We start from the raw sequence: 12268 nt of genomic DNA, 5'->3' as shown, positions 1-12268 counted from the left end.
GTTAGTAATTTGTACAGGTATTTTAGGTGTTCAAGTTTTAGAGTGTTTGGGGGCTGGAGCGATAGCACAGCGGGTAGGGCGTTTGCTTTTGCACGGGGGCGGCCCAGGTTTGAGTCCCAGCATCCCATATGGTCCCCTGAGTGCTGCCAGGAGTAATTCCTGAGTACAGAGCCAGGATTAACCCCTGTGCATCACCAGGTGTGACCCAAAAAGGAAAAAAAATGTTTTAGAGTAATCATTCTCTGTAGTCGCTATATTCAAACATACTGACAAAATTTATCTAATTTTGTGAAGGGGGTACTGGAGACTGAACCTAGCATTGTCATACATACAGAGTTCATATGCTACATCCCAACTGACAGGAAATTACTGACTACTCTTACTGGGTACATAGAACAGAATGCAAGTTTTATCGGGCTCTATTTAATTGAAACCATTTCTGTAAACAAGTGATTTTTTTCAAAACAGATAATAAGTTCAGCAAGTCCATGTGCTGACTTCTTTTATCGAAGCTTATCCTCTGAATTGAAGAAGCCACAAGCCCAGCCTTCTGTGCAGACAGAGAAACAGGCAGTGGATGATGCTGTGAGATTAATTCAGAAGTGCAGTGAGGTGGATTTGAACATTATTGTCTTGTGGAAGGTATGTTCTATTTAAAGTATTTCAGCAAGCTTCACCTATAGAAACTTCTTAAATTGAAGAATAAATGTAAGCTGTTTTTCGGTTTGTTTTGTTTCTGGGGTGTTTTTTTTTGGGGAGGTGGGTTTTTTTGTTTTGTTTTTTACTTAAAATTCTGTTTTAGGAGTAGGGTATAGCTTAGTAGTAGAGCACTTTCCTTACATGTATGAGGCTGAGTTCAAATCATGGCACCCACAAAAATCGCAGGGAATGAGCAGGCAAAGTAGAAAAACCTCATGTGAGAGCCTAGATTTAGTCCCTGGTCTGCATGGTCCCAGGAATGTTACACAGCTTCAGTTTTAAAATGTAATAGTTTCAAAATGGAGGTCTTTTTTTTTTTCCCAACCTAAGAATGAATTAATTCAGGGGCAGGGAGAGTTATTTGGTACTGCATGACTCTAAGGACCACCAAGGATGGCCCCTATAAGTTAAATTGGCGTAATAAGGAAATAAAATGTTTTATTTGTATCTGAAAAAGAAGTTAAATTAGACAGTTTTCTTCTGTTCTACTAAGACTATTGTAGACATGATAAACTCTGTGAAATCACTGTGTATGAGTATCTTCAAACTAGAAAAGTCACCATGATCCTCTGCATTTATTTAGACTCTTGAAGCCATTAGTTTATTGCTATTTATCTTTTATTTGTTCTTTCTTTTTGGTTTTATTTTCATTTGTATTTTCCTTAACTTTTACTATAGGATATATCGCTTTGTTTTTAATTTTTATTTTGGAGGAGGGTTTAGACCACATTCAGTGATACTTAGGGGTTATTCCTGACTCTACTCTCAGAAGTAACTCCTAGCAGTGCTCAGGGGACCATATAGGCTTCAGGGAATTGAATTTAGATAGACCATGTGCCAGGCAAGACCCTTACCTGCTCTACATCTCTAGCCCCAGGATATATATTTAAAAGCATAACATTTTATCTAAGAAGGATTTGATCTATTTAATGTGTGGTTTTGTTTAACCTGGTAATAGTGTTAACTCATACCAGATTAACTGTAATTCTTAACTTTAAATTGATGGTCTGTATTAAGTTTTTCCCGGATTATTTGAAAATGTTATTGAAAAAAGTCATCTGATTCAAATAAGATTTATACATATCTTAGCAGAATGAGATTGCTTAGGCCTTTGTTTTTCCTAAAGTTACCTGACGTATGGGGACTGGAATCATAGTAAAGTGCTTGCTTTGCATGCACTGACCCAGGTTCAATCCCTGCCATGAGCCTGCCAGGAGTGGTCCCTGAACACAGTCTGGAGTAAGCTCATAACACCACCAAGTTTAGCCCAAAAATCCAAAAATAAAGTTACCTGAAATATATGAGTCTTGATCTTCACAGTATATTCTATAGTATCTCACCTCTTTGTTTTATTTATACATTTAATGGAAAGCTTCCTAAGCTGTGCTCAGCAACTCCTTGTTCGAGTGAGGAAGTTCAGTGCAGGTACCCAAGGAGCTGAGGATTACTTGGGCCACCCCAACAATGTTAAGAATCAAAGCAAGGTTCTAGAGTGTCCTAACCATTGTAATATTTTCCTGTCCCTGTGTTACTTATGAATCATTCCACAAGGTCTAGGGAGTTGGCTCGGGAGGGTGGAGTGCATTCTGGAAGCCCAGGTTTGAGTCCCTGTACAAATAGTTCCCTGGGACTGGAGTGATAGTACAGTGGGTAGGGCATTTGCCTTGCAAGTGGCCCGGGTTCAATCCCTGGCATCCCATATGGTCCCCCAAGCACCGCCAGGAGTAATTTCAGAGTGCACAGCTAGGAGTAACCCCAGAGCATCACTGGGTGTGACCAAAAAAAAAAAAGCAGAAAAATAAATAAAAATAAACACACACACACACACAACCAAATAATTCCCTGTGACCTGCTAGGAGCAGCCCAAAGGACAATCTCAAGCACTGAGCCAGTAGCCTCCAAACATGACCCAGTGTATGGCCAAATTTTATTTTTAAGTATTCTCTAGGGAAAGTAAGGATCTTGCCAGAGGATAGTCACTTAACCCATGTGGAAAGATCTTTTTGTCGTTGGGTGATAGAAGAGCTAGTGCAGTGTCAATACTTAAGTTTTAAGTTAAGTTAGATATTTCAGATCAATGGTTTTTAACTGCTGGTTGGCAGTTCATGATAGTTGCTGACACTTAACAGGTGATACACTTGGATAATTAGCATTACTATTGTAATATTGAATATAAATATTCTTACGATAAATAATGTGTTGGTTTCTACTTTAGTGGTCTGCAGACTATTTTTTCTATTTTCACCAATCCAGAGGTTGTTTAAAGATTGAAAATTACCTAGAATGTTTAAATTTTAAAAATATACATTTGGGGAGTGGGAGGGATACTGGGATCCGTGGTGGTGGTAAATGGGCACTGGTGGAGGGAGGGGTATTTGATCATTGCATAATTGAAACCCAAGCACAAAAATTTGTAAGTCTACAACTGTACCTCATGGTGTCTCACTAATAAAAATTAAAAAATAAGTAAAAATATAAAGCTGCTTGGGGAAGCAGCGGGGTGGGTTTGGGGTGGGGGCGGGGGTGGACTATACTTGGCGGTGCTCAGGACTTACTCCTGTTCTGTGCTTTGGGATCAGTCCTGGCAGTACTTGGGGACTATATGGGGTGCCTGGTATTAAACTGGTGCCTGCCATTACAAGCAAAGCATGCAATTTTTAATACACTTTATTGAAACCAAGCTGATAATTACATTTGTTTTAGTAAAACCGTTAAGCAAACAGATTGTTTAATGTTAATAAAATAGATGGGGGCAGAGAGATAGTACAGTGGAAAGAGCACTTGCCTTGCATGCAGCTGACCTGGGTTCAATTCCTGGCCCTTCATGTGGTACCCTGAGCACCGCCAGGAGTGATCGCTGAGCGCAGAGCAAGGCATAAGCCATGAACACAGCCAAATGTGGCACCCTTCTCCGTCCCCTCAAAAATGGATTGGTTGTACATTATTAGCTTGAAATAACATATACTCAGAACTTAGAATCTATTAAAGTTTCTGTTTTTAGACATAATGGCAACACAGCCTCTTACTGTAAACCAGCCATCAAATAAATAGACCCGTGGCATTTATGGATGTCATGAAATGTATTCTTGCCAAATAGCAATTTGTAATATTTATGAGAAGATTTTAAGTGGTTGGGTCTATAATAAATTTATAACTTAATAACTTGAGAAAGTGACTATAGTAGATACCCTTAAAAGGGCTCTGATTTGAAGCTGATCCATTGAATAAACAAAAACTTTAAAAAGGCATTATTAAGTTGTGGAGTGAGGTATGTAGGTAGCGTAGCACTTGAGTTTAATATAATGTAGGTGCATTTGAATAAAATAGAATGTAGGTGAAAACCAAGAGCAAAAACAGTTCTGTGTGTGGGGAGGCAGGGGGAAAAGGAGAATATTATACCCATTCTTAACCCAAAAATGGGTTTGTCTTAAAAAGCAGCCTTTGTGGAGCCAGAGCGATATTACAAAGGGTAATGTTCTTGCTTGCACTTTGCCGAAACCTCTTTGATCCCTGCAACCACATGCAGTCCCCCAAACTCCGTCAGGAATAAGCCTTGAGCACACAGATGTGTGGCCCAAAACCAAGACAGAAAGAAAGACAGCTTTTGAGTATCTAGGATTGTCGTGGGTTATAAGATGGCTTTTGGTGACTTTTATTCTTTCTTTTGGATCACCCCTCAGTTGCTACTCCTGGCTCTCCTGCTCAGGGTTCACTCCCAGTGGTGCTTGAGGCAGTGCTATGGATCAAAGGCGGAGCCTTAACCTTAACTGGAACACTTTTTGCTTGATTTTATGGGACTTGCAAAATAGTATGACAGGTCTCCGTATTTTTTATCTGTTCATTCTTTCCCAATTAAAAGTTGCTCCGGGAGGTGTTTTATTTTCTTCTTTTCTGGGGTGTATATGAATAAATTTATAATTTACTCACTTGAGACGGTGCCTAGCAGATATCCTTAATATGGCTCTGATTCAAAATTGACCCACTAAGTTCAATCGGTAGCGGGAAAGGAGAGCGGACCCCAGAAAGCCCTGAGCAGCCCCACCACCGCTGCGGGTCTAGTTACCATCACACCCTGGGAGGAGCCGCAGCTGCTGCAGCCGGCCCCAGTCACCATCACCGCAACCATGAGCAGTGAGGCCGAGACCCAGCAGCCACCCGCCACCCCTGCCTTTCAGTGCCGACATCAAGCCCGGCACCATGGGCAACGGCGCAGGGAGTGGCGCCCGCCGCAGGGGACAAGAAGGTCATCGCAACGAAGGTTTTGGGAACAGTAAAATGGTTCATTGTAAGGAACGGATATGGTTTCATCAACAGGAATGACACCAAGGAAGATGTATTTGTACACCAGACTGCCATAAAGAAGAATAACCCCAGGAAGTACCTTCGCAGTGTAGGAGATGGAGAGGCTGTGGAGTTTGATGTTGTTGAAGGAGAAAAGGGTGCAGAGGCAGCTGAAGGAGATGGAGAGACTATGGAGTTTGATGTTGTTGAAGGAGAAAAGGGTGCAGAGGCAGCAAATGTTACAGGCCCTGGTGGAGTTCCAGTGCAAGGCAGTAAAAACGCAGCAGATCGTAACCATTATAGACGCTATCCACGTCACAGGGGTCCTCCATGCAGTTAGCAGCAGAATTACCAGAATAGGGAGAGTGGGGAAAAGAATGAGGGATTGAAGAGTGCTCTCGAAGGCCAGACCCAACAACACAGGCCCTACCTCAGGTGACGGTTCCCACCTTATTACATGCGGAGACCCTATGGGCGTCGACCACAGTATTCCAAGCCTCCTGTGCAGGGAGAAGTGATGAAGGGTGCTGACAACCAGGGTGCAGGAGAAGAAGGTATAGACCACGATTTCGCAGGGGGCCTCCTCGCCAAAGACAGCCTAGAGAGGACAGCAATGAAGAAGGTAAAGAAAATCAAGGAAATGAGACTCAAGGTCAGCAGCCACCTCAATGTCGTTACCGCCGCAACTTCAGTTACCGATGCAGACTTCCAAAAAACCCTAAACCACAAGATGACATAGAGACAAAAGCAGCCGATCCACCAGCTGAGAATGAGCAGGGCAGGGCTGAGTAAATGCTGGCTTACACATCTTTACCATCATCCGGTTTAGTCATCCAACAAGAAGATATGAATATGAAATTCCAGCAATAAGACATGAACAAAAGATTGGAGCTGAAGACCTTAAGTGCTTGCTTTTTGCCCATTGACCAGATAACCAGAACTATCTGCATTATTTATGCAGCATGGTGTTTTTATTATTTTTTACCTAAAGACGTCTCTTTTTGGTAATGACAAGCGTGTTTTAGAAAAAGAAAAAAAAAAGGAGCCTGGTTTTTCTCAATACACCTTTAAAGGTTTTTAAATTGTTTCATATCTGGTCAAGTTGAGATTTTTAAGAACCTCATTTTTAATTTGTAATAAAAAGTTTATGGCTTGATTTTTTTTTTTTCAAAAAAGTCAACAAACTGCAAGCACCTGTTAATAAAGGTCTTAAAATTAAAAAAAAAATTGGGGCTGGAGAGATAGCATAGTGGGTAGGGCATTTGCCTTGCATGTGGCTGACCCGGGTTCGATTCCCAGCATCCCATATGGTCCCCTGAGTGCAGAGCCAGGAGTAACCCCTTTGCATCGCCAGGTGTGACCCAAAAAGCAAAAAAATAAAAATAAAAATAAATTGACCCACTAAATGAACAAAAGCTTCAAAAACATTAAAGTTCTGGAGTGAGATGCTGAGCAAGTCCTCAGTGCCGCCCTCTTCTAAGTGAGTTCTATGGTAGCCATGAGTTAGATAAAGTAAATTCAGGCATTGAAAGTAAACATTTAGAAACTTGTGTCGAACTGTGACTAATTTTATAGAACTGTGGCTAATTTCATGTCTGAATGTAATGGTATAAAAATTCAGCTTGTCAAAAAATTTTAAGCCTTTGTATTTGCATAATTGACAATAATAGTTCATTTGCAGAGCCATTTACAGATTATATTGTCAACCGAAGCAATTCAAAATTGCTTTATGCTAGAATAAATGTTGAAATAAATTATTTCCTCTAACCACAGAGGTGAAAAAAACTACCCACTTTTTTTTTTTTTAAAGCATATGCACCTTAATTTAGATTCACCTAGGACTTGACCTGCAGGATTTATTATACTAGCTTGAATTTATTCTGTCTGATAAGCCTTAGGGCATTTCAGAAGAAATTATATGTATACATATATATATGTAAAACTTTTGTTTATTAACAGTTCAGTAAAGAAGAAAGCTGTGGCACAGATCTTTTATACTAGTTTTCTAAATGCTTTAGAGATAATTGGAAAATATTATAAGATCCATCTCTAACATTTATGCCAGTTGTGTTATATTGAGTCAAAACAATGGCTTTTTTTTTTAAATGCTTTATTGCCTGAATAAATAGGTAAGTAGAAATTATGGTACTATCTTGAGTATTTATAATTAGCCATAATAGCCATACTGTTTCCACTTTGCATCAACTATCACTTTGGTTACTTTATTGTTTTCAGGGACCACACTCAGCGGTGCTCTGGCCTGGAGCTGCTGGGTGGTAGAGCTCAGCCTGCTGAGGGCCTGGTGAATGTGGTCTGGTGGGTGGTGCTCAGGGGCCACCAGGGCTATGCTGTGGTGTTTGCCTGGAGGAAAATGCAGTTTCAAGTATCAGGGTCAGTGCCTTCCACGTAGTAGGCATTTGCCGTAAGACTTGGGCTATCTTCCAAGGCCTCCCTTTGGTAACTTGGATTTATTGCAGATAATATTTCTGTGCTTTGTATTTTTAGGCCTATGTAGTGGATGACAGTAAGCAGCTTATTTTGGAAGGTCAGCATCATGTTATTCTTCACACTATAGGAAAAGAAGCCTTTTCGTATCCTCAGAAACAGGTAATGATAAAGTTTGCTTTGGGCTTTGTGGTGTCTTGCCTCTCTTGTGGTTGTTTGGTTATAATTGAGATGTTCATACACACTGGGTTGCAGTGCACCAAAGATCACACACCTTGTTTGTTGTGATGCCCGAAATCCCAAGCAGCAGAGCTTCTGGATTCACCCTCAGCCATGTAGAACCAGGCTTGGAATTGAACTCTGGGTCTCAGCAGCCTGCTGTGGACAAAATTTTAATTGTTACTAATGGTACTTCTCTGTTAGGTTTTATGAAGATACTAACTAGTACCCCAAACTTAATAAGAAAAAAATTTTCCCCTACCAATAGCATAAAAATCTTATTTTATTTCTAAATTGCATAAAATTGGTAATTTGGAACATCTCAACTAAAGAACTAGGCTATCACTTAGAAATCAAGTGAGGTAGTTTTTTATAGAATTTCCTTATGTTTTAGTCTCATTTTATATTGTACATTGCATGTCTTTCATTTTTTTATGTTACTTTGAGATTTTTTTATGATTAGCTGAGCTTTGCAGATAAGTGGTTTTGTCATGCTATAGATTGCTATTGGAGTCTAAAGACACTTAAGATTGAAACCTAATGAAATTACTTGTATAATTTGATAAAACTTAGCATACTACTCAATTGCCTCTCTTATGGGATTGTCAAAAGTGAGATTCACATCCTTGTGATATTACTGTACAAGTTGTTCAGCACTGATTATGAAAATATTTGTTTTTACTCTTAAACTGGGACAGAAAATAAATTTGTCTAAATATTCTCTGGAAATTAGCTTCAGGTTTTTATTATTTATTTTTTAATGAACATGCTTCCTTCCTGATATATGGTAAAGTTACATACTCAGTATAATATAGAAATCTCAAACAACTTGTTTTTGAACTTTTTATCAAAATGTAGCTGAGAATAATGAATGGATAGATCATTCAGTTTCACAAGTTGGAGGACACTCCAGTTAAGCCAGGACTCAGGTCTAGAAGAAATAGAGCTTAACCAGTGTAACAGAACTCCACCTCTCTCCCAGTCTCAAGTCTTCTTCTCCCAGAGTAAGCTTCTAGTAATTTCTCCCTGGCTTCTCAGTCAAAACCAAATTTAGTTACTGCCTTTATAGATATATAAGCCAAGGGTCAGTAAATTTTTCTTCAAAAAAGCAGAATAGTATTTTAGACTATGCTGGCTATAAGTCTTTGTCATAATTATTCATCTCTGTTTTTTGGAGTCCAGAGCATCCGTAGACTGTAAATAAATGTGTTTCAGTAAAACTTTATGTTAAAGGAAGAGGTGAGGGGTCGAAGAGATAGCACAGAGGGTAGGGTGCTTGTCCTATATGTGGCAGACCCAGGTTCAATCCCTGTGTTACCACATATGCTCCCCTGAGCACTGCTAGGAATGATAGCTGAGCCAACCGCTGAGCATTACTGGGGGTAGGCCACTAAAGCCAAAAAAAAAAAAAAAAAAGAGGTGAGTTGAGTTTGTCTATATATGCTATAACTAAAAGTCCAACTTGCTGGCTGGCAATTAAAAATAAAAAATTCCCTGGACAGTGAAGGAAAATGAAAGAAAAAATTAAGGCAAGAAGATAATAATACTAGAATTGGAGTGTCCTCTTATTGTTTAAGTTGGTGATATTTAAATGTCTCTGCTCTGAGGTCGTCAGCGGGCTGAGTATGTGATTTCATGTCTGGGGTCTGGATTTGAACCTTGCACTGCATGGTTCTCTAGTGTGCAGGGAGCAGAGCACAGAGCTGGGAGGAGCCTTAGAGCTTGCTAGATGTGGGCCCAAAACCAGAATAAATAAATGTTTGTAATATGCCTGACACCAAGCATGGTAGACTTTTATGAGTATGTTAACCTATGTATAGCACAGAATAAATGTTTCCAAAATATAAATTTAAGGCAATTTAAAATCTTACACTATTAAAATAAGTGCTACACAATTTCTACAGTATAAATACTAACCAATTTTGCCACTTGATAGTTAATATAATGTCTGAAAAATTATTATTATTATGAATCCCTTTTACATCTGAGGAAGTTAGTAATTTACGGAGATAATGTATAGTTGTCCTAGAATTCAAGTCTACATCCAACACATACTAAATAGGACATGAATAAATAATTTTGGATTCTGGTTTTCTATTTTAAAGAAATTCCTCACCATATTGTCTTTTTCATTGTTGAAGTTCCAGTGATGGTTGCACAATGCTCCTTTTGTTGTGTTTGTACACGTTCATGCTCCTTTGTTTTTGTTTGGACATGTTCATCGGGGGTCCCACTCTAAATGTGCTACTCATACGCATTCTGGCTGTAATGCTTAGTGGGAGTTACTGTGGTAGTCACCAAAGGTTGCACTTCCTGGCTGTGCTGGGGTCACATCCCTTTAGATGTGGTGCTCACACATGACCTGACATGCATTGTGACTGGAGACCACTTGTGACACCAGGACTCACATTGCATGTGACAGCAGTGGGAATCTAGTTCATGACTTTTGTATTTGCAAGGCAAAACCTGTTAAAGCACTGAGCTATTCTTCTGGGTCCAGGGATTCTGCTTTCTTTACCCTAGATTATATTGCAGATAATACCAACTGCTAGTTTAAATAATTGTAGAAAAGGTCCTGTTCATTTTTTACTTTGTATCTATTAGTTTTAACTTTGTAAATATAGTAGACTTTATTGTGGCAAGGCAGTGCTTTTATTGTCAAATACTTTTATTTTCTCAGGAACCTCCAGAAATGGAACTGTTGAGATTTTTCAGGCCAGAACACACAGCAGTTCCTTTAAGACCATCAGCAGAGCAACTTTCTAATCTCATTAAAACGAGTCTTCGTTATCCTGAGTCTTTTAATCATCCATTTCATCAAAAAAGGTTTGAAGTTTATTAAATTTGTTATGAAAATTTTTCTCCAACACAGATTTATTTTGACAATAACATTATTCCAAATATTGAAGAGAAAATTCAGAATTAATATTATCAACAGAAATTACCATAAAGGAGCTGGAGAGAGTATACCAGTGACCTTGCAACCAGCCCTGGTGTGATCCTTTATACCACCTGGTCTCCCAGGTATCACAGACACAGCTCTGCCAACCCTGAACACTGCTAGAGTGCCTAGTAATCCCAGCACCAAAGGACTTGGGCAACCAAGAATTACTGGGAGACTCCCTAGAACCCCCCCTCCCCCGAGCAGTTCTTGAGGTGCCATGCCCGCTTAATATTTATTTTTTAAAGAACAGCTTTTAAAAAATGGCTCTCAAAAACAAAATATTTATTTCATTTTTTCACGGTGGTAGGGTGTTTGCTTTGTGTGCAGCCAGCCCGGGAGAGCCAGGTTCGATTCCTCCACCCCTCTCGGAGATCCCGGCAAGCTACCAAGAGTATCTCGCCCATATGCCAAACAGAGTAACAAGTCTCAAAATGGAGATGTTACTGGGCCTGCTCGAGCAAATCGGTGAACAATGGGAGGACAGTGTTTGTTTGTTTGTTTTGACCTGGAAACTACACTTAAGGGGTGACTATTAATAAAGGATCACCAAAGAATTCACATCTAGTCAGTTTAAGATTTATTAAATTTTTTAAGTGAGAATCTTTTGGGGAATTTTTTTTTTTTCTCTTTGGGTCATACCCGACGATGCTCAGGAATTACTCCTGGCTCTGCACTCAGGAATTACTCCTGGCGGTACTCGGGGAACCATATGGGATGCTGGGAATTGAACCTGGGTCCGGCCGTGTGCAGGGCAAATGCCCTATTTTGGTGAATTTTTTTATAGTTACATTAATAACTTTTTATAAACGTAGTGTTATAAAAATCATCTTGAATCGGTGATACTTCAAAATGTTGGTAATGTGCATATGTAAGAAAATAATGAAGGGCTGGAGAGATAGTGTAGCAGCTAAGGCATTTGCTTTGCCTGTGGCTGACCCCTGGGACCCCATAGGGTTCCCCAAGCCCACCGTAAGTGATCCCTGAATGCAGAGCCAGGACTTGACCCTGAGCACCACTGGATGTGACTCATGATTCATCTTCCCTCCTCTTCCAAATCAAAGAAACAACTAAGGATCCCAAGATTATGTAGTGATTTAGGCCCGTCCAGTGCATGAGGTTGACCCAAGCTTAATCCCCAGAACTAGTTTTGTTCCCTTGATCACAGAGCCTGGAGTAAGCCCTCAGCACCACTGAGTGGACAAAACAAAACAACAAAAAGTGAAATACAGAGAGAAATCTTCTAGGTTATTCTGTAAGTGATTTGAAGCTACAGATTTTGATGGTGCTCACTTGCAAGGGATTGGGCAAAGGTTGGAAGGAACAAAAGGAGAATGCTGCAGGACACTGGCATCCAAGTGATGAACCTCAGAAATCGATGCTTAGAAAGACGACTGTCAGGATGTGGTTAGTTCCAAAGCTAAGGTAGGAGCATTCAGGAGAAAGAGGGTTTAAAGTGCTACCAAATGGTCAGAATAATGAATGAACCAAAAAGTTGTTTATTGGAGCTGGCAACAAGATCATAATTTATTTTTGTGTGTGCGTTTGAGTTTTATTTTTTTTTCCCTTAAATTTTTCTTAGTGAAACACCATGAGGTACAGTTGTAGACTTACAAATTTTTGTGCTTGGGTTTCAGTTATACAGTGATCTAATACCCATCCCTCCACCAGTGCCCATTCTCC

General features: G+C 39.8%; 1 protein-coding gene and 1 pseudogene across 7 annotated transcripts in view; both read left to right on the top strand.

Moving 5' to 3' along the window:
• The window catches only part of TRAPPC8 (trafficking protein particle complex subunit 8), a 92529-nt gene that overhangs the window by 73117 nt on the left and 7144 nt on the right, over positions 1 to 12268 (top strand). For all 7 annotated transcript variants that reach the window (XM_056137897.1, XM_056137896.1, XM_056137895.1 and 4 more), the window contains 3 exons: positions 469 to 642; positions 7486 to 7587; positions 10325 to 10470. In XM_056137897.1, the coding sequence (XP_055993872.1) occupies positions 469 to 642; positions 7486 to 7587; positions 10325 to 10470 (422 nt within the window). The remainder of the gene's footprint in view (positions 1 to 468; positions 643 to 7485; positions 7588 to 10324; positions 10471 to 12268) is intronic.
• Positions 4702 to 5772, top strand: LOC130045458 (Y-box-binding protein 1-like; annotated as a pseudogene).

Source organism: Sorex fumeus, unplaced genomic scaffold (genome assembly GCF_029834395.1).
Source record: "Sorex fumeus unplaced genomic scaffold, SorFum_2.1 ptg000128l, whole genome shotgun sequence".
Classification (NCBI taxonomy): domain Eukaryota; kingdom Metazoa; phylum Chordata; class Mammalia; order Eulipotyphla; family Soricidae; genus Sorex; species Sorex fumeus.
This window is presented reverse-complemented; position numbering and strand designations above follow the sequence as displayed.